Here is a 22395-nt window from a genome sequence, read left to right on the forward strand (position 1 = left end):
GCAAAATCCCATGATTGCCATCCACCATGGGCCCTTCCCTTCTAAGCCTCAGCTTCTTTTCTTGTAAGACAAAATACATGCCTCTGTCCCAAGTGGGTAGAAGAGATGGCAAAGTCACAGGGTTGGAGCTGAAGCCCACCAAGGGAATCCTTCTTTGGGGTTCTAACACATCATCGGTACCCAGTGTCTTGACCCAGGAGCCAGTGATTTGGGTGATGCCTGCTGAGCCTCAGTGACCTGTTCCTGTCACTCTACCTCCTCCACTCCTTCATTCTGATCCACTTAGGAATTGCCTCCTGAATGACAAAGGATGCCATCACCTGTCAGCTTCTGAGGCAGTCTGAGGTCCTGGGTCCTGTCTAGGCTCAGCCCTAGACAGGCTCCCTGCCTCTCTTCCTGGATCCCAGCCTCCCCATGGGCGAGGTCTTCTGAGCTGTGGCAAATACAGCAGAGGCCACAGGGGAAACCACTGTGCAACTGCCCTAGCCTCTCAGTTTCCCTTTTAGAGAGATAGACCATATCTCCCTTTTCCTTGCCCTACCCTTCAGGGCCCATAGGATCTGTACTCTTGACTCCCTGGCCTCCCTCCTGGATTTGGCTATACCACCATGACCTAAGATGGCTCATGAAGGTCTGCTGGAGACTCACTCCAGTAAGGGATCCCAGGATGTCTGGTCATGACTGGCCTCCAACCTTGTCATGTGACTCCAGCCTGTCTCTGGGCCTTTGGTCCTGGAGTTCATCTGGCTGTGAACCCGAGGCAGGTTGGTGTGTGGGAGAGCTCTGGTTTGCATTCCAGCCCGTGAACCCTTCCCCAGCCAAGCTGTTCTAGGAGGGTGGGGGTGGAGGGAATCTGCCCTGGAACCTGCCTGACCTGTCTAGGTGGCATTCCATATGCACAATGGCCCCTAGAGCTCACAGAATGACACAGGTATGGCACAGCACTGCACGGCACGCAGCGCACTGCCCAGGCCCCTCAGCAAGCACCCAGACCTTTGTTGCTGGGCAGAGATCCTGGATAGGGCCTTTGGCTTAGAGAGAGATCTGTTAACTTGTTGTAGGACTCCTTCTTAACAAGTGACACTGAGCTAAAGAGGGGCAAGGCACACAGTGGTCAGGACTCTATCCCAACAGCTGTGGCCTCCACCCAAGTTATGAGCTCAGGCCTTTCTTTCCCCTTCCTGGCCTCCGTGGCTGGGCTGCCCTGCTCTGTGCAAGGTGATCACCCAGAGGAAGGGGTCCTGACCAGTGGCAGTATGGGAAGAGTGGGCTGCGCCGCTTTCTAAGACTCTAGTCTCTACCCCCACATGAGTCCCCAAGAAGCTGGATGAACCTTATCCCTCTGGTTCTAGCCTTGCTGGTGATCTGGAGGGAGGCTGTACCCCAGCTTCTTTCATCAATTACCCTGAGTGTGGTCAGTTTTACTTGGCCTCCCAGGGGCTTAGGGGCAGGGGGGTAACCAGTTCCAGAGAATGTGGGAGGTCAGGCCCTGTTTCCTTCCGCAGTACCTCCCAGGCTGGATTCTTGCTTCATGGACTCTACTGACCTCCAGGGACCTGGCCAGAAGTGGACAGGTCCCCCACAAATATGGTCTCCTTTGATTCTTTCAGAACTCTACAGGCTCCCTTTGCCAAGTTCACTTGCTGGTGAAAGAGGTGGGCCAAGGGAGGGGGGCAACTTGCTGAGAACTTGTGGCAGAGGGACCCTGCCTCTGGCTTTTGCAGCTTGCGTGTCTGACATCACAGTGTCCCCACAGTGGGTGCCTCTGGGCCCAGATGAGAATTCCCAGCCTTGTGAGTCCTTGTCGCCTGCCTTAACCCTGTTGTTTATTGTGACACAGCTGGGATGGCTCCCTTCAATGTCCTCACCCTGCTGGCCATTTTAGCTAAGATGCTGGGCAAGCTCAACCAGGATGTGACTCAGTGGGCACCAGAGCAAGGCACCTAATTGGCCTGTGCCCCAGGCACCTGTCTCTCCCCTAAGCCTGATAAGGTCAGAACTGGTGGAGGGCGCCAGTTAGGTGTTGCTGCTTGCCTGGATCAAAGAGCTGGGGCTGAGAACAGCGCCAGCTTATTTGTGGGCTCCAGGGGCTTTGGGGCTGGGAAGCATGGGAGGAGATAGAGGGTTTGGTTTGGGCCTGCCCTTTCTGTTACCCCCTGGGAAGGGGTCCACTGTCAGCATCCTCTTGGACGTTGCTGCTGGCTCAGCTTGGCCTCTGTGGCAGCCCACAGTAGAACTCACATTGAGCCCCCATAACTCACCTTGAAAGGGATAGCAGCTACTCAACCTGTTGCTTGGAATGCCCTGGGCTGGGTGTTGTTCATGCTTAGACTCTTCTAGCAAGCAGTTTCCCCTGTCAATGGGAGTCGAAAATGTCATTCAGTTGCTGCTCCAGTCCAGGGTTTAGTGTGGGAACCTGAATAGATGGCAGAGTGTGCGCCTAGCTATAGCTGGTGGCAGATGGGAAAGGCTTCCCTAAAGAGGGAATATTTCAGTGGGGCTTTTTTATTGATTAGAAAGGACATCTGGTCAGTTTGTCAGTAGATGTCAGAGCATCTACCTCCACCTCTACCTCCATCCCTACTTCCTCCCCCACACACCTTGCTTTCCCATCTAGAAGAAATAACAGAGTAAACCTGTTTAAATTACATAGCTGCACTTGAAAGCTAAAGCTAACAGGGAATTCCCAGGTGCCAGAAACAAAGAGCTGAAGTCAAAAGCTGGACTGGGAGATGGAGCTGAAGCCATGTGCTTCAGAGCACCAGGGACAGTTGTATGTGTTGAGCACTTGGCAGTGTTCGTAATGACATTTTCACAGAATTTCAAACATACACAGAAGCAGAATAGCACAACATGCTTCTCCCATATGCTAGGTCCATAGCTTCCTCAGTGCATCACAGGGCATCTTCCAGGCAGGAGGCTTGCGCTTCCAGGGTCATGAGGCTGACTCAGTTTTCCCTCAGAACTCAGGCGGCCTCCTGATCCCAAGCTTGTCTAGGCTGGCAGACAGCTCAGCTGGTAGTGTTCCCACTCCAGGCAGATGTTTCCTGCCTGCCTCCGACTTTCTGCAGAGAGCCTGGTGCCAGTCCTGGCGCCCTCAGGCCTGCGACTTACTCCTTTTTCTGTGGAAGCCATCTGTTTCCAGGGACCCCAGCAAAAGCAAATCCAAGTGACTCTTTAGGGAAGCCTTCATGATGGAGAGCCAGCATGGACACAGGTGACAGCTCTCCCTGAAGACAAATTCACATCCAAAATGAACAGTGCACACAGCAGGGCAGAGCACGTGATGAGCAGGATGCTGATGTAGTGGTAGGTGCTTGCCTCACAGGTGCAAGGCCTTAGGTGCCATCCTCAGCACCAGTGGAAAAAAAATAGAGGCCACAGGAATCTTGTCTTTGTGAGAGGCAAGCAGCCGGTCCTGGAAACAGCCTGAAGATCTACAGAAAATAGTCTGGTTTTTAAAGGTTTTTAAAAATAGCTGTAATTAGCTGGGCATGGTAGCTCACACCTAAAATCCCAAGCACTTAAGAGGCTGAGACAAGAGGATTACTATGAATTTGGCACTAACCTGGGCTACAGAACAAATTCCAGGACAGTCTGAGCTAGAGTGAGATCCTGTCTCAAAAAAGTAAAATCCCTAGGAATGCTTAGTTTTTTAAAGTTCAGAGGAAGTCATGATATATATATATATATATATATATATATATATATATATATATATATATATATAAAATAGCACAGCACTTTAATTCCAGGCAGAGGCAGGCAGCACTCAGTAAGTTTGAGACTAGCTTGGTCTACAGAGTGAGTTCTAGGACAGCCAGGACTGTTTCACAAAGAAACTCTGTCTCAAAACACAAACAAACAAATAAAAAAGAATAGCACACAGTAAAAAGATAATAAAAGAATGTTTAAAATATATGAAACTTTTAGAAAATTTAAAAAGTGTAAAATAAAGTGACAGATAAATTAACGAATAAACTAGACCTAGATGAAGAGAAAATAAACAAATTTAAAGATGGATCTGAGGGAATCAGCATAGGGAAAGGACAGTGGGTGTGATGGTTGTTTGTGATGTTACCTGGTCTTTGTGACCTGTTATTGGTCAGCCATAAGCTCGGTATGGGGAGAATGGAGGAAGAGGAGGCAGAAGAACCAGTAGGACATTCCTGAGAAGGGCTTCAAGGCTGGGCTAAGGTTCCTGGATTTGTCTTGGAGCAATGGGGAGCCAGGAAAGGACTTGCGAGCAGGGCAGTCCCCGAAGTTCACGCTGTTACCTAGTGCAGGAATGGATGGCAGAGGAGGCTGGAGGCTACACAGGGCTTGAGTTTGTGGGGCCACAGGAAGTGGGGTAGGATTGGAGGAAGAGATGGCTCAGACTGAAACTAGACAGTGTCTTGCTCCTCTTCCATCTTGATCAGCCCAGCAACACACTCTGCTCTAGCAGACTTAGGTTCCACAGGCAAAGCTGCGCAGCCCCACAGCCACCGTCCCAGAGACTGCTGTCCAAAGGAGGCCCAAGAAGCCACCCACCTGTGGCTGGAGAGGCCAGCCCACGTTCTCTGTCCAAAGTAGAGCGTAAAGAGGGCAGTGGTGGATTCTTCCTGTCTGAGGGCTGAATGTGGAGAGATCCCAGATGCCACCAGTGGAGCCATGTATGTCCTGTGTCTACCCCGTTGGCTAGGGTGGCCTGGGTTGTGCCTGGATGGCAGAGGCTGCCCACATCTGTCTGAGCTTCCTCCCTGCCCACAGGATGTGGAGGGTTGTGTGTCTTCCTGAAATAGCAATCAGCTGGAATTTGGACTGGGGAAACATAGCCCTGATTCAGCCAGGCCAGGCAGGGGCAGGAGATAGACTCCATGGTCACAGCGACTCCCCTAGCAACCACCTTGCTGTCTCCTACTCTGATGCCACTTTCTCTGGTCAGGAAGGTCCCATGTATAGTGAGCGTGGCATCTCCTACCATGGATAAGGATACAGTTGTGGTTGCCTGTCAGCATGCAGATCCCCTGTGAGGCTCCCACGTTTTGAATATTAGCACACTGAGTGAGCCCAAGAGGTAACACTTTAGTCATTCAGCCGGACATCTGTTTTATTTCTCTTTGTGATACTGGGGATCAAAACCAGGACCTAGCACTGGCTAGGTAAGTGCTCTGCCACTGAGCCATGTCCTAAGTACTTTTCATTTTGCTTTGAAACAAGGTCTTGCTATGTATCTCAGGCTGGCCTGGAACCTGCTATGTAGCACAAATTGGTTTCAAACATGCAATCCTCCTGCTTCAATCTCTTGAGTGCTAAGGCTACACGCATCATCCATGATGCCTGGCACCCCTCTCACCCACATCCCCCTACCTCTAGGCTCCCTTCCATTTTTTCTGATGGCCTTGAGCCAGCTCTGTGAAGGAGAGAGAGTGAAGCTTGGCGCCTGAGTTCTGAATCTGAGCTAGACTCCTCCCATCAGCAGCAGTCCGGGTACCCTGCCCCCTCTGCCTGGCTCCTTGCCCTACAGCTCCATTGTCCGAGACCTGTGGGCTCAGCAAGCGTGAGCTGAGTGAGGTCTTCCCCACACCCTGGCCACAGGATGTCCTCCTGAATGCGGGAACTGCCGGGAAAGCCTCTCTGCCTACGTTGAGGTTGGGGGCAGGGCAGCCAGTCTGGTCTGAAAGCTCTCCTCCCACAAAGACCATGGGGCAGAGGTGGAAGGCACAGGAAGCTTCCAGTTGTTGCTGGTCTTTATTTCCAGCAGAGCAGCCTGCTGGCTTTGTAATGGCCTCTCAGTGCCCATTGTTCCCAAGGGACACAGTTCACTGTCCAGGCCTTTGCCTGGGCTGTTCCTCCTGTCCCTATCCTGACAATGTGCAAAGCCTGCCGCTGACCAGTGATGCCCCCTGAGAGCTAGGAGGAGCTTGAGGGATGAGGTTGCAAAAATGACCCGACACATTCCTGACCCTGGATTCCTTTGCTCCTAAGGGGAAGTCACTGAGGTCCCAGTCGAGCTTGCTACGTCATTCAGGGTGTGTTCCCCTACCCTTTGGGGCCTCTGTGGCCCCAGCTGTAATGTGTGTACAGAAAAATAGGACTCAAGTTTTCTGATGGAGGAGGAGCTCGGGGGACTGGCAGGCTGGACTGGCATGAGGACAGGTGTACTGCTGCCTACGGAAGTCTACCCAGCCCTGGTGTTCCTGTCTACCGCATGAGCAAAACGTCAGGGGTGGGCAAACCAGGAATCTACCCTGTTGAAGACAGTGTGATGTGACCTAGGCCTGGGTGCCTGCTTCAGTTTCCTTCAGTCATCCAATGGGAGCTTTTCCAAAGGCTCCTCCTCCTCACAGAGGGGGGATGGGGCCAGCCTAGTTGTGTCTAGAGACCCTTAGTCCTCCATGGCCTTCTTCTCAGACTGCAGTCTGACCCGTCTCCTGCTGTTGTAGTACACCCTGAGCATTCTCTGACCTCAGGGGCATTTGTGGGGACCATCTCCTTCCTAGTCTGGCAGTGAGTGATGTGATTTAGAGCAAGGACTTTCGAGTCGGCTAAACTGAGGTTTAATTCTGGCTCAGCCACACACTTGCCCTGTGACATCACTTCGTTCAGCCGGTCGTGTCCTCTGTAAGATGAAATTAATAGCAAGAATCTGACTGAGAAAATAAATACATATGCCAAGAATGTGTCCAGGGCCTGGCCTATAATAAGTGATCCATCAATGACAACTGCAGACGTTATTGACAATAAGCATCATGCTTCATTAACCATCATACAATGTGATTAGAAGACTTGAAGTTTACATAATATAAAGTTTATATATGCATATATGCATGTGTATATGTATACACACATACATGCACACACATATCTATGTATAAAGTGTTATCGTCACGGTGAACTCCTAGGCATATTTTATTGCCTGCTTTGACACCACCAAGATTTGGTACTCCTTATTGGCTCCCAGGCTTTTTTTTTTTTTTAATATATTTATTTATTATGTATACAATATTCTGTCTGTGTGTATGTCTGCAGGCCAGAAGAGGGCACCAGACCTCATTACAGATGGTTGTGAGCCACCATGTGGTTGCCAGGAATTGAACTCAGGACCTTTGGTAGAGCAGGCAATGCTCTTAACCTCTGAGCCATCTCTCCAGCCCGGCTCCCAGGCTTTAAATACATCGAGTTGTGCCACTCATGGGTGGACTTGCACTTTGGCCAGACAAGAGGCGTCTCTTACTCTGATTTTCTCTGCCCACTCCCCACCCAGCTCAGACAGGCAGACAGCCGGCAGTTGTTCCTCTTCTCCTAAACACGCGTGAGCCCTTTGCGACTAAGCTTTTCCTTGTCCACATCCTGATCTGATCTGGGGCAGATCTTAGGAGGCGGGGTTGACAAGAAAGCATTCTTTCTGTAGATGTAAGGAAATAATATTGGCCCTGGCTAGTGTAAACAAGAGCCTTGTTGACCCAGGCGGGCAGGGCGTGAAGCACCTTCCCCCGCACTGCCTCATCCAATACTCAAGCCACCCAGAGCAGCAGCTATTTTTATCTTCATTTTACAGATGAGGAAGTTGGCGTGGGGAGCTGGCTCAGCCTGGCTCATGAAAGCCGATTGTTAAATCTTTAGGAATTGTGTGAGCTGCTTGTTAGACACAGCCATTGTTCAGAACTAAATTATATAAACTTACAACTGAGTGATTTGTATTAAAAGAAGCAGATAAATGCTCAGAAGTCATCACTTCCTAATTACTTTCCTACATCACGGTATTATCAGTGTGCTTGAGGTAAACTCCTTTTAACTAAACGGTGGAAACGCCTGTGGTTGAGAAGGTATTAAGCTCAGAGCTTCACGTCTCTTTGGTGGCTTGGCTTCAGCTAGGTGAGAGTGTTTAGACTATGGAGGTGCTCAATCTCCAGGCATCACGGGTCCCCTCCTCTGCCCCTTTTTAGAGAACCTGTTTTTACACATTTACCAGTGCACCAATGAAGCTGGGACATAGATGTGACCTGGCAAAGGGTCTTAGCTCAGAAGGTGCAGAGCTGGGCTTGAACCCTGGGCAGGGTGTCTCTGAGGCCCATGGACTGATTCTGCTCAAAGCCTAGGTTACAGATCTGACTTACTAGGTCCTGTGTCCTGTGTTTTCAAGTTCAAAAGAGAGAAGGGTCCTTCATGTCCTCTCCACAACCCACCTTGCCTTGCTCACGGCCCTCCTCTCTTTACTACTCTTCCCTCCCTCCTAACCGCTGCCTCCCCAGGGGCTGCTAAGCCATGCACACATGAGTCCAGTGGGCAGAGGCCGGTGTTGTCTGGCCATCTGCCTGCTGGCAGTGGGTCAGCCTTCCATGGGACAGAGGGAGCTGCCTTGCTATGTGGTTGGCCTCTACCTGCCTTACCTGAGCCCCTTTAATTCAGCTGAAACGCCAAGTCCCTCCCATCACCAACAAGATATGGCCTTCTCTCCAAATCCCACAAGATTCTGTACCATGCTCTGGTCCTAGCAAAACAAAACCAGGAGGTCTGCACCCTCCTGACTTTCCATGGAGGATCCCACTCCATCTGGCCTCTCAACCTTGTCTTCCATCCCTCCCCACTCTGTCCTTTTGCTGCAGTCACTCTGGCCTCTTTCCTGCTCCTCAGATATGCTAAGTGCACTCCTGCCTGCTCCCGGCAGTATTTCTGTAAATGTTTTCTTGCCTCCTGCAGGTCTTTGCCGAGATGAAACTTCCCGAACTCTAATCTCCTGTCCCTGCCCTTTGATCCTCCCTGGTATTCCTCACCGTCTTACACAGCTTGTTAATTATCACTGCTATTGTGTTATCTATGTGTTTTTCTTCCTTAGAATGTAACTCCTAAGCAGGCAGGACTCTCATGTTCATTCACCCATGAATCCCAGACACCTAATGTTAGTACATTGTAGATGTCCTGTCTTAGTTACTATTCTGTTGCTGTGATAGAGAGACACCATGACCAAGGCAACTTATAAAGTGTGGTGTTTTGAATGAAGATGGTCCCACAGATTCATGGATTTGAGTGCTTGGTTAGGAGGAGTGTCCTTGGAGGAGGTGTGACATAGGGGTGGGCCTTAAGGTTTCAAAAGCCTATACCATCCCAGTTAGCTCCCTCTTTGCCTCCAACCTTTGGATGAGATGTAAACTCTCAGTTACTGCTCCAGCATCATGCCTGCCTGCCTGCTGCCACACTCCCCACCATGATGGTTGGTCATGGACTTACCCTCTAAAACTCGCCCTCTAAATTTGCCTTTGTCACAATGTCTGTTCACAGCAATTAGGACAGTCACCGAGACACGTCCCTCCCCCTACTTTCTGAATGAGAGAGTGCACGCATGCGTGAGTGAAGAAGTGAATGGCAGGGTTTCCAATGTTCTTGCTGGGAGTAAGGGGGGCTGAGTGACCTGGCTGATGGTAAGACCTGGAGTTCCAGGCTTAAGTTTGCCCTGATTTGGTGCATGACTGTAGGTACCAGATCCCTTACCCTCTCTGACCTCTCTTTCTCTTAAGTACTTGTAGAGGATTTTTAAAATTTTTATGTGTATGAATGTTTCTCTGCATGTGCAAGCACTGCACGAGTGCTTGGTGACTATAGAGATCAGAAGGGGCATCAGAGCCCCTGGAACTGGAGTTGTAGACACTTGTGAGCCACCGCGTGGGTGCTGGGAACTGAACCTGAGTCTTCTGCAAAAATAAGAATTGCTCTTGACCTCTGAGCCATCTCTCCATCCCCTCTCTCAAGAATAATATAGGAAGCAATGCAAGTCAGGCACGGTGGTGCACATTTTTAATACCAGCAGTCGGGAGGCAGAGGCAGGAAGAACTCTGTGTGTTTGAGGCCAGCCTGGTCTTCATAGCATGGTCCTCCAATCCAGCCAGGGCTACATAGTAAGAGTTTGTCTCAAAACAGTGTGGGCTAGGAATGTAGTTGGTTGGTAGAGCGCTTGCCTAGTGTACGTAAGACCCTGGGTTTGATCCCCAGCAGTACATACACTAGGTATGGTGGTGCATGCCTGAAATCCTAGAACTTGAGAAATAGAGGGTGGTAGAATCCAAAGTTCAAAGTCATCCTTGGCTATGTAGCAAAGTTCTGGCCAGCTTGGGCTATGGGAAACCTTGTCTCAAAAAGCAAGCAAGTAAACCTAAATGGCAAAACCTAAGGAACTCAAGCTCTGGGGCTAGGCAGACAAAGGCCCATTTCTACCTGGAGGGCCTTGGCAAGTCACTTTCCCTCTGACTCTTGACCTCATCTGTGAGGTGGGAAGCTCTTGGAGGTGTGGTGGTACGCCTTGGGCTGGCACTCTGTGTGAACGAGTATTCCAAGGCATGGAATAAGCTGGCGGTGATAGAAGACATGGAGCCTCATGTAACCCCATGTATTCTCCTGCCCGCTCTGGATGCCAGGCATTGACGTTGTTCTCCCAGGGCTACTTCCTCTAGCTGGAGCCAGGCTCAGCTATGTCTCACTGCACTTGGCCTTAGCCAGGACCTGCACACCCTCCAGTTCTCCTCTCTTCTTTCCACAGTGTTCATCTGCAGCTTCATGGTGGCTGCCCCCATCTTCGGCTACCTGGGTGACCGATTCAATAGGAAGGTGATCCTCAGCTGTGGCATCTTCTTCTGGTCGGCCGTCACCTTCTCTAGCTCTTTCATTCCTCAGCAGGTGAGGTACCCCCATGGTTCTCCTGCTTACTAGCGCCACCGTCATGTCCAGTGTACAGGTTCCTCAAGGAAGGCTGGTCTGCACTCCTGTAGACTGAGGCCTGCTCCTGAGCTTCACCCTCAAGGCAAAGCCATAGCAGGTATCTTTAGATTCAATTATAAACCAGTCCTGCAGACAGGGCCTCCTCTGTACTGACCTGGACTACAAGGCTTGCAGCCCAGCGTGGCAACTTGACTCTCTGAGCAGCCTATAGCCTGGCAGAATGTCAGGCACAGGGAATAAGTCTGCCCTAGATGTAAGGGCCTTGGCTTCCAGCCCTGTCCCTCCCCCTCCCCCCAGTTGTCTTGCTGTGCAAACCTAGGCTAGTCTCTGACTTTCTCTGTTTCTGGTTCAGTTTGCTCTTTCATGACTAGCTAACTCCTTGAATCCAAGTCCCAGGAAGGCACGTGTCAATTCAGCATTAAGGTATTTTAAGAAATACCCTTGATTTTCACAGTCCAGGGTTTGAATATCCCAACTTTGTTGCCCACTCAGCTTTGTGACCCAGAGAAATGCACTTTACTTCTCTGAGCCTCAGTTTCTTCATTGTTAAAATGGGAATAGTCCTATCTGGGCTGGTTCTCTGTGAGAAGCAACTGAGTTGGTGAATGTCCAGCTGTGGAGCATGGCCAGTGTCCAGCAAATCCTCTTATCTGTTCATTCTCTCCAAGAGGCCTGTGTTGTCTCATGAGGGCAGTGAACTTCTCATGGCTAGGAGCAGTCAGCCATGGGATATCATCTGTGGAGAGCGATGGAAGTAGAACCAACATCCTTAAGAGCTGTCTGTCTATCCCTGCCCTTGAGAGAGGAGGGTGGAAATGTGGCACAGGAGCTTCAGAATCATAGCCTTCAAGCTGTCCAAAGTGCTGAACACTGAAGAGGAACTGGCCCTTGTGGTCCATGGGTTCCAGGAAGGCTGCCTGGAGGAGGTGACACATGGCTCTAGCAGAGATGGCTGAGAAGCCAGAACTTAATGGTGAAGCTGGCACAGGCAGGAGTCAATACCCAAGATGCAGAGATAATGGATTGTGTTGAGAGAAAGAGAAGGGTGTCATGGCTGGAAAGGAGAGAAGAGACCAGGTCAAGAAAGACCTTGCGTGCCAGGCCTAAGGCCCAGTCCTTCCTCCTGTGGCAGTGCTGGGCTTTGGAAGAGTCTGAAGGACAAGGAGGAGCCAGATGCTACCTGATGGACCAGATAGGTCTGCAGGAGCTAACTTTGCTTGGGGAGGTGGGTCAGGTCCAAGGCAATTCCAGACCCAGTCCAGGGTTAAGCCTGGTCGTCACCATGGAAACAAAGCTAGGAGCCTTCAGAGCCCTCTGTGCCTTGCCCTGCCCCTGGCTGGGCCCCTGGGACTGCTGCTGGGGCTGATCAATGAATGAGTCTAGGCCTTGATGCCTTCTGTGTAGGAGAAAAGAGAGGAGCAGAGGCAAAGAGAAACAGACAGACTGGTTTTAGCTTGTTTTGTAAACTCATTGTGATCACCATTCAAGCCCCATAGGGGCTTTTGGGGGACATTGGCAATGTGATTTTAAAGTTAATTTGGCAGAGAAAATGCTCTAAACAGACAAGAACAATGTGAAAGATAACAGTGAATGGGATTTGCCCTATCAGTTGTCAAAACAATGGCCATTCTGACTAAAGCAGCCAAGGGGCATGAAGCAAGGCCCCGGGGAGTGGGGAGCCAGTGCTGGCCTAGGGTTCATCTCTCACCAGTAGCTCCAGGGAAAAGGGTACTATGTCAACCATGGTGCAGAATAAACTACAGATGGGGAAGTGAAAAACCAAAGCAGGATAGAAACCTAAACTAAACTATAAAGAACAAGAGAAAGACAATAATGCTAGGAAAGTAAACAAAGGGTTGTTAAGGCGTTCCAGAACATGACACATGACCAATGGCCAACGAATGGAGGAAGAGATACCTCAGCCTCCAGAGGAATCAGAGAAATGCAAAGCAAAACAACAATGTGACACCATTTCACACCCGTCAGATTGGCAACAATTAAAGAGGCCGACAATACCAAGTGTTAGTACAGCTGTGGGGATCCTGAGATGCCTTGCTGCTGGTGGGAGTGTATATTGGTGGAGCCTCTTTGGAGATCAGAATGGCAAGATCCTGTAAACCCCTACTGTGTCCCAGCCTCTGTCTGGAGATACACAGCCTAGAAAAACTCCAGCATGTGGATAAACGGACTTGAGGATCCTCCCGGGATTGGGGAGGCTGGGAAGATGGCTCAGTGGATAAGAGTACTTACTGCTCTTCCAGAGGACCCAGCTTCAGTTCTCAGCTCCCATCATAGGGTGACTCTCAACCACCTATGACTCCAGCTCCAGGGGATCTAACTTCTTCTTCTGGCCTCTGGCACTGTACACACACACACACACATCTTCACAGACACACATGCATGCACACAATGAAAAATAAATATTTAAAAAACAAAGGAGAAAGAAGTTGGAATGATGGCTTGGTGGATAAGAGGGCTTGCCGTGCAAGCCTGAGGCCCTGAGTTTGATCTCCAGCAACCTGAGTAAAAGCCAAGTGTGGCTGTGTTCTCCTGTCACCCTGGAACTAGGAATGGGGACAGCTGGCTCCTAGGAGCTCACTGAATGAGTGTCCCTATTTCTAAGAATAAGATGGAGAGCAATTTAACTCCTGGCTTCTCTATGTACCTTCACACACTCATACATGTACTTCTTGTGTGCAAACACAAAGAAGAAGGCAGGCAGGAAGTCAGGCAGGAAGGTAGGAAACTACTCAAATGGCCACCACTGGGCCTGCACAGTTACTCAAGGGTGTATTCATATTGAGTAGCCAGTGGAAGAATAAACTTGGTCAGTGTCAATCATCACACATATATGTCAAAAAATAATGAAGCACGTGGTAAAATAAAATAAGTGGAGCAGCCCCCTTTCTGTCTATTTGTTGTAGGCAGAGAGAACACTAAGTGCTATTTCTTGGTACTTACATGTGCAGCATAGGAGAGAGACGGCATCAACCTGGCGGCCAGTGGGAGGTGGGGAAGGGAGCAGGATCACCTTAGCATACTAGAGTGCTGAAGAGGATTGATGTCTCTCCCCAAATCATTTCAACATGAAATAGAAGAGGGTGTTTTTATACTTTGAGTCTGGAGTAGGATTTCTTGAACAAGACATTGAGGGGAAAAAAACAAGATGTGACAGCATCAAATTAGACATCAGGAAGTCTGTGAATGGTGAAACTGGGTAAACAAAGAGGAGAGAAAGGCGGCTGAGAACACTGGTGACACAGATAACAAGGGATCTAGCCCTGTGGTGTAGAAAATGCTAATATAAATCTATACAAAAAAGACACGACAACCCAATAGAAAAATAGGGAAAGGTTGTAGACAGTTGACCCACAGGGAAAGAAATGCCAGGAACCAGGGAGAGTGAGACAAGGTCAAGGCAGAGGATCAGCATCCAGGGCCAGAGAAGTGGCAGGAGATGGATGGAAAGGGACTACAGAGACAGCAGGGGAGAGCTGGATATGGGCAGTGCTGGCCCGACAGGTGGTGTGGGTGGGACAGGGAAACCATGACCATGCCAGCTTCTCTGGCCCTGGGCATCTGGGGGTCAGTGGAAGGTTCACATCAAAGGGGTTTGGACCACTGGCAGCTGGCATGGCCACACCCTTCCCCCCACTGCGGCCTTTGATGTGTGCAGCAGAGAGGGGCTCAGAGCCCACTAGGCAACTGTGCCCATTCCCCTCACACACTGGGTCTTCAGTGTGACCAGGTTTGGTCTAGCCTCCCTGCCTGGGGGAGGGCACAGAGCAAAGGTAACTTCTGGATCCTAAAGTGAACCAGAGATGCCAAGGTGCCCCGAGCACATAGTCCCCAGTGCTTGTGCAGACACAGCCCTGTCTTCTCCCAACCTGGGAATGATTTGTCCCAGTCAGATCCATCATTTTGAGGAGTATCCCAGGGCCCTGTGTGACCTGTGGTTGTGGTCACTGCTGAGGCTAGTCCTGGGCTCCATCCTCTCCCCGGGCTCCTGAACCCAGCCAGGGCTAGTGTGTAATGAATGGGATAGGGATATGCAAGCCTGGGAATGGCTGGTCCTCCAGCATTCTCTGTCCTCCTCCACAGCACTTCTGGCTGCTGGTCCTGTCCCGAGGGTTAGTAGGTATCGGTGAAGCCAGCTACTCCACCATAGCACCCACCATCATCGGCGACTTATTTACCAAGAATACCCGCACACTTATGCTCTCAGTCTTCTATTTTGCCATCCCACTGGGCAGGTAAGTGTGGGGCGCCATGATTTGTGGGAAGAGCACCACGGTCCCCTTGAACTCACCAACCCTGCATTAAGCAAACATGGAGGCAGGCAGCTGTAGAGAACTCCTAGACCTGCTCTTCCACAGGCTGGCTGGGTGGGAGGCCAACACGAACGTTCCTCTCAGCCTAGCTGTTCACTCTGACGTGTGTCTGTCTTCTCTGCAGTGGCCTGGGCTACATCACAGGTTCCAGCGTGAAGCAGGCAGCTGGAGACTGGCATTGGGCCTTGAGGGTAAGGCCTAGGTCCCCTCCTCTTTAGGCTCCCCACTCCAGCCTCTGTTCCCAGAGAGCGGCTCAGCCCAGAGGCCAGGCTTTAATCTCCATGCCCACTCCCTCACTAGCCTGGACTCTGAGGTCTTGTCCCTCTAGATCATTTCAGGCTGAGGTATCAGGGGAGCTAGACAGTCCTGTCACCCACAGGGCCCCAGTCCAGGGTTGAAACCCTACGCCCAGGCCCAGGGAGTGGAAAGGATGAGGATTCTCTCACCACATCAGGAAATTCCAGGTCCACAGCAGAGCTTCCTGCTTCCAGCCCTGGCTCTGTTCTAGGGCGAGGTTGGGACGGGACCTCTGTGTGGGGGCCTTTAGGGTCTGGAGCCACTTCCTGTTCTGTTGCAGGGTTGGGGCAATTCACCAAGGCCCTAGGACAGTGCAATCAGAGGAAACAGAGATTCCCCGTTTCTCAGAGGAACGGAAGCTCAAGACAAAGTGTTTTTTCCTCAAAAGCAGGAAGGAAGCAGCCACCGTGGAATTTCATGGTGGGGGTGGTGAGCCATAGGGTAGAGGGCTTGCATGGAGAAGAGCTCCCAGGCCTGAGGGAAGCCAGCTTCTCTTTTCTCCTGGCTGGTGTTTGGTTCTGTGTAGGGAGAGGCCTGGAGCCTTGTGTATTCTGTTCTTAACATGAGGCTGGACACAAGGAAGACCCAAAACCCATACAGAGGCCTGTAAAGAACAGGCCACCTGTCTGGCCAGTCCCCACCTAATGCCTGTGTTTGAGGGACACACCTTGGAATATTCCTAGCCCCAAGGGTTAGGCAATTTGGTATATGGCTCTCTACCCCTACAAATAAATTTTTCTACTCAAAGACATTGTTCCCTATGCTTTTCATCTACCTGTCTTTCTTTCCTTACCTATCTACCCATTCAGCCACCCACCCACTCATTCACCTACTTGTCCATCCACCCATGCATATGTGCATCTATCTGCTTGTTTTCCCATCTATTCTTCATCTTTTGAGCCCCCCCTCACTTCCCCCTTCCCTGAAGTCTGTTGGTTTTCCTTGAACCTGTTTTCCTGCCCTGCCTTTGGTCTGGTTTGTCCACTTTGAGCCCCCTAACCCCTTCCCTGGCCTCATCCTCAGCGACTTTGCTCAGCCTTTCTTTTATTCAGTTGGGCAAATATTAGCCTAGGAAAAGGACTTGGAGCCCAGATAAGAACAGTTGCCCAGGCCCTCCTGGTCAGCACAGAGTCTATTGGACACTCAAGCTCCACATTTCCTGTCCTACCAGGTATCCCCTGTCCTGGGCATGATCACGGGAACACTCATCCTCATCCTGGTCCCAGCCACTAAGAGAGGCCATGCTGATCAACTTGGGGGGCAGCTCAAAGCACGGACCTCATGGCTCCGAGACATGAAGGCTCTGATCCGAAAGTGAGTGCTATTGTGTGGAACGTGGTAGGAGGGGGCCTGGGTGAGAGCCCCAAGCAAGCAGTCCCCACACTCAGCTGTCATCTCCACTGCCTGTAGTGCTGAATGATATTTTGGTCTGAGAGTTTATCATTCCTGCATCCCTACTCCTCACCTGGGCCTGTGAGGAGTCTCTATCTGGGGGAGACTGTGGGGGAATATGCTGACTCCCCGGCCTCTTTGTGAAGGCTGCCTGCTGTGCCAACTCAGTGTCCCTCCCTGGATTCTTCCCAGCCGCAGTTACGTCTTTTCCTCCCTGGCCACCTCAGCCGTGTCCTTCGCCACAGGAGCCCTAGGCATGTGGATTCCTCTCTATCTGCACCGTGCTCAAGTTGTACAAAAGACGGCAGAGACGTGCAACAGCCCACCTTGCGGCGCCAAAGACAGGTGAAGCCTGGAAGCAAGGGACTGGGTGCCTCTGCCCTGACCACGGTCTTGTTCAAATCAAATCACACTCTACTGTCCTTTGTCCCCACAGCCTCATCTTTGGGGCCATTACCTGCTTTACTGGCTTTCTGGGCGTGGTCACAGGTGCGGGAGCCACTCGCTGGTGCCGCCTGCGGACTCAGCGTGCTGACCCACTGGTGTGTGCTGTGGGCATGCTGGGATCTGCCATCTTCATCTGCCTCATCTTTGTGGCTGCCAAGACCAGCATTGTGGGCGCTTATGTGAGTTCTTATAAGGATGGGGGAGATGGGCTAGAGTTGCAGTCTGACTTCTAGGACCCTCTGTCCCCATAGGGAGGGTCCTGTGTCTCTGCCTTTGTGCCCCCTCATGGTTGTTTTCCTCTCTATGAATAGATCTGCATCTTTGTTGGGGAGACACTGCTGTTTTCTAACTGGGCCATCACTGCAGACATCCTCATGGTAAGCCAGGAAGTCCACAGTCACCTTCTGCTGACCGACCCATGCTTCTAAATTTCATTGGGGTAGTTTGGGTGGGTAAGTGAAGTGTTAACATCACTTGTTAGTGGGAGAGGTGAACCCAGTGGCAGGGAGTGGCTCAGAGATACATGGGGGTCAGATCTGGGAAGAGCCTGCAAACAGGGTTGAGCAGGTAGATGGTACAGGGGCAGGATTGTCTCCAATTGCCAGTTTGTGGCTAGGAGAGCAGGCAGTTAGATGTTGGGGTGCAGGGGCAGGGTTGTCTCCAGTTTCAGGTTTGTGGCTAGGAGGCTGGTAGTGCCAGGCTGGCACTGAGGTGGTGCTGCCTGCCAGCACTCCTCCCTCTGGAGTTGAGTGTCCTCGCATTCTGCTTTGCCAGCTCAGGCTGGGTCCTAGGCTGGATCCCAGGCGTGCCGGCCGAGTGCCTGCGGCTGACTGGACAAACAGAGGCTGTCTTTACGGGACCAACAATGGCCTCCAGACCAGCAAGCAGGCCAGGGACAAAGGGCTGTCTGAGTAGTCTGCTTGAGCTTGTGTTCCTGGGTGGGGACAGGAGAACAGGGGAGGGGCTGTGGGCCTAGTGACTTATAGCTCTGAGTGAAGTGGGGGTGGAGATGGCAGGACTATGAATCCTGCCCTTGGTCCTCAGGGGACCTCCTGATCAGACTCAGAAGACTGCAGAGGACTGGAGATGGAGGGATAGGAGGTATAGGCAGGGGAATAAATACCCTGGGTATTTATTAGCTTAGGGACTGGTGCTTAGACCACAGGCCAGAGTCTGGGGCCCTCTGTAGTCCCTCCCATTCAGGAAGCCTGCCTTGCTCCACCCTTATGTTTTCTCAAATACCTGTGTCCCCCAGCAGTGCGTCTGTTCTCTGCCCATTCATGCATTATGCAGAAGTGGGGGGAGGCCTCCACTAAGTGCCTCAACAAGGGACCGGGCAAGAACAGGGGCAGGAGTCGGTCACTACATAACGGTGGCAAGACTGAATCAAGAGTCTTCGGTGCTGGGCAGCATGCCCTCCCCTGGCAACCCCCACCCCCAGCAGCCCCTGAGAGCTGTCTGGGTCCCAGGGAAATCATGTCCCAGTTTTATTAAGTGTCCCAACTAAGTGACTAATTAGTGTTGGAAATGGGGCCATGCAATATCCTTGGATCCAGATCCCTCCGTCTCCTCACCACCAGTGAGGATGCTGGCTGCTCCTGCTGTCCAGAATGACAGGAGTCGTGGACAGTGTGGGTAGCTGGAGCTCAGGGAAGGGCCACCTGGTTCTGGCTGTCCTAGTCTTGCCCACCTGTCTTCAAGTGAGGTCAGAGCCTGGTCTGTCTGGTTCAGGGTGACTGGGACCCAGCGGCTCTTAGACTCTGGTGTCAGGGTGCTTGAGTTCAAGTAGAGGCTCTTTGGGGTAGGACTCTAGTTCATATCCTCACCACTTCAGCCAGCCTCAGCCTTTCTAAATCTTCATGGAGGGGAATCCAGCCAGGTGTTTAGCTTATGAAAGGGGAGGGCAGGAAGCCTAGAGTCCAGACTCCTATGTCTAGAGTTGCCCAACTCCACATGTGATCCCTCAGAAATGAGGGTTCTCTCCAGGAGCATAGCAAGTTGAGGTCAGCCTGGGTCAAACAGTAAGGCCGTATCTTTAAAAAAGAAAGAGAAGTGCCTCTGGGTCTGTTAGCTCAGGTCCTCCATGCTCCAAGAACTCTGGCCTTGGAAGACCTGTGCCAACTGATACTGAAGTTGTGTTCCATGACTGAATGTAGTGGGGACGGAGGTACAGATTCCCATCACCAAGGCTGAGGTCTGGGGCCTGTCAGAGCCATTGGGGTGATGGAGCCTGAAGCTGTGTGTGGGAGCTTCAAGGCTCCAGACAGGAGGGGCAGATGCAGAAGAGGCCATGCCTACATGGTGGGTAGGGAAGTACAGGGCTGGGTGGGAGGATCTACCAGGACAGAAAACTGAGGCTGTGAGGTTTTCAGAAATATCATATCCTTCTGGCACTGACCTGTCCTTTCTCCTGCAGTATGTGGTTATCCCTACCCGACGAGCCACTGCTGTGGCCTTGCAGAGCTTCACCTCCCATCTGTTGGGGGATGCTGGAAGCCCCTACCTCATTGGCTTTGTGAGTAGCTGAGGGTGGGGTCTGCCTTGGGTGGGGCACAGAAGATAGTCATGTCCTGATACCTGTACCCCAATCCCCACAGATCTCGGACCTTATCCGCCAGAGCACCAAGGACTCCCCACTCTGGGAGTTTCTGAGCCTGGGCTATGCCCTCATGCTGTGCCCTTTTGTTGTGGTCCTAGGTGGCATGTTCTTCCTTGCCACTGCTCTCTTCTTCCTCAGTGACCGTGCCAAGGCTGAACAGCAGTGAGTAGGGTGAGGGTGGGCGTGCTGGGAAGCAGGGACTGTGACAGCTCTCTGAGACAAGGGTGGAGGAGACAGTGGGCTACTTTGTACCTTTATGGCTGGGTGACCTGCTGGAGGCCAGGACCAGCTCTATATTTGGCTGAGTCTTCTCATGCCCCCAGCAGTATTTTGTGAGCCCTACCCACTGTAGCCAGGCTGGCAGATGCCAGGCCTTTCTTCGGTAGTTCTAGGAATGATTTTTTCCCCCTCTGGAGTAAATAGGGTTTTAGAGCTGGGAGCCTCATTTCTTTCTCCTCTTATTTTCTGACTTCTTTCTCCTCTTTTCTCTATTCCTTTCTTTCTCCTCTCCCTACCCCTGGGCTTTCCCACCTCCCCCTGGGGCTGACGAGGTCCCTGCCCAGCGCCTCCGGTCTGCCGGCCCCAGTGATGCGATGTGCCAGAGCCGTGCCTGGGCCCAGTCCCCGCTGATGTGCCACCCTGACCCCCGCCCGTCTCTCCCTCAGGGTGAACCAGCTGGTGATGCCGCCTGCATCCGTGAAAGTCTGAGGTGGTGAGTGCAGGCCAGAAGGCCCTGTGGGAGGACTGGCCACAAAGAAACAGGGAACAAAACACCTTCTGAACCCTCTCCTTCCTGAGCAGATTCCCCACTGCCCCGGGTCTGCCCTCTTCCTTCTGAGATGTTGACATGGAATCTGTAGAGCTGTGGGAGCTGGCTTCTTCCAGTAAATCAGTGCCCTCCCTTCCCTAGGAGGGCTGAGAGCATAGGTCAGGCCTGGAACTTGCCAGAAACTCCTGCTGTCCTCCTAAATCCTCCTAGATGTGTCAGTATACAGCTCCCACCCTGACCTTCCCAGTGGCCTAGCCCTTGGAAACTAAAGCTTCCTGTCAATGTAAAACACGGGTCATAGCCTCCAGTACCACAACAGTGGTAGCTAAGGAAGCCAGCTTTGGAACAATTTCCAAAGCTCCACCTGACCCGACCCCTTCCCACAGGTGCAGCTGGGACAGCAATGATCTGCAGTTTAGATTGGGAGAGGTCCTCCAGCATCCTGGACCTGCAGGACTGTCCCAAAGCTACCCATGTGACTCACAGCTGGGTACTCACCCTCGTTGGCCCAGGACTGAGCGGCCCTATCTCGAAGAAGCTGCATCCTCAGTTAACATGGAGGGCTGTGTGTGCTGGAGCCACTCAGTTGAACACAATTCAAGACCTGGTTGGGGGCTGAAAGTCCAAGAGAGAAACGAGCCTGCACTAGGTATTTGGGGAAAGCCTGGTGCGCCCTTAGCTCATAATATCTTGAGAGAGCCCCTATCCTCCCTAGACAGTGGGGCCAAGGAGCTGGAGCTTCCTTCATTGTGTGCCTTGCAAGGCACCCTCCATGGCTTTGAAGAAACAAGTCCTAGACTGTACACAGAAGACATGGCCCAAGTCTCAGGCCCTCAGTTCTGGTTCTGAGGTCCCCCACAAAGCCTCTGGAGGACCATTTCCCCATCCTTAGGCTCTGACCTGGGGGCCATCAAATTCAGCCTGACACATGGAGCTGGGTACCTACTGCTGGATGCTCCCTGGCTGGGACAGTCACCCAGGAGAATAGATACTGCCTCTGCTGTCTTCAGCTGGTTCTTTGCCCAATTTTTCCAAGGTGGGACCACCCCTTATTAAAGGAAGCTGCAGCACTAGGGGTGAAGGCCCTGCAACCTTAGGAACCTACTTCCTCACCCTCCCCCACCAACTCCTGCTGTTGCCCAGAAGCCACTCCCTTACAGGATGACCTTTTCAATGAGTCAGATTCAGATTTGGCTGCTGAAAGCTGTACCTAAGCAGCTGTTCACATTGCTTCTTGGCTTGGGTATGAAACTGCTGGAGATTGCCCACCAGTGCCTGTAGGTATCATACCCCAACTGCCTGGGGAGGGGGGGCAGGCCTTCACCTCAGCCTTTGATCACCCTACACCTACAGATCACCCTACACCTACACACATACAGCCCTTCACTCCCCTGCAGCTACCTTAGTCACCTCTGGACACTTATCCCCAGCTTCACTCCTTGCACGTCAAGGTGGTTCTGGTCCTGGGGTACCATTGTAACCTACAGGAAACGTCCAGAACCAGCTTGGACAACAGTTCCTGTGGCCATCCCCCACTTGCTGGCTGTGGCTTCAGTGGTGTTAGTGGTACCCACGCCACCCAAGCTCTGGGGCACCCTGGGGGTTTGGATGTGGGTGGGCAGGGGGTGCTATCCCTTATGACCAGGCTGGCTCCCACCCTAACCCCAGCAGGGGCCCCAGCAATGTTTTCTTGTTGTACAAGAACCAGGTCCAAGTGTTGCCTCCTCTTCCTTCCGGAAGCTGAACCGCTCCTTTATTTTTTAGAGCTGCTGATTGTGAATCTCAGAGTCTTAAGAGAGAAGCCAAATATATATTCCTCTTGTAAATGAAGAAATAAACCTATTTAAATGTTTTCGTGGCTCTCC

General features: G+C 51.7%; 1 protein-coding gene across 3 annotated transcripts in view; it reads left to right on the forward strand.

The window, feature by feature from the left end:
- Positions 1 to 22382, forward strand: part of Spns2 (SPNS lysolipid transporter 2, sphingosine-1-phosphate) — a 37892-nt gene extending 15510 nt beyond the window's left edge. The window contains exons 3-13 of one of the 3 annotated variants that reach the window (XM_087910347.1): positions 10517 to 10653; positions 14797 to 14948; positions 15151 to 15217; positions 16495 to 16637; positions 16908 to 17060; positions 17152 to 17341; positions 17474 to 17539; positions 19579 to 19677; positions 19760 to 19923; positions 20427 to 20473; positions 20917 to 21056. In XM_087910347.1, the coding sequence (XP_087766473.1) occupies positions 10517 to 10653; positions 14797 to 14948; positions 15151 to 15217; positions 16495 to 16637; positions 16908 to 17060; positions 17152 to 17341; positions 17474 to 17539; positions 19579 to 19677; positions 19760 to 19923; positions 20427 to 20469 (1214 nt within the window). In that variant the 3' untranslated portion in view covers positions 20470 to 20473; positions 20917 to 21056. Of the gene's footprint in view, positions 1 to 10516; positions 10654 to 14796; positions 14949 to 15150; positions 15218 to 16494; positions 16638 to 16907; positions 17061 to 17151; positions 17342 to 17473; positions 17540 to 19578; positions 19678 to 19759; positions 19924 to 20281; positions 20474 to 20916 lie in introns of those variants that run through there. The other 2 variants (XM_087910348.1, XM_087910346.1) reach the window with 2 other exon arrangements.
- The last annotated feature ends 13 nt before the right edge of the window (positions 22383 to 22395 follow it).

The sequence above is a fragment of the Myodes glareolus genome, chromosome 9, assembly GCF_982192425.1.
Source record: "Myodes glareolus chromosome 9, mMyoGla1.1, whole genome shotgun sequence".
NCBI lineage: Eukaryota > Metazoa > Chordata > Mammalia > Rodentia > Cricetidae > Myodes > Myodes glareolus.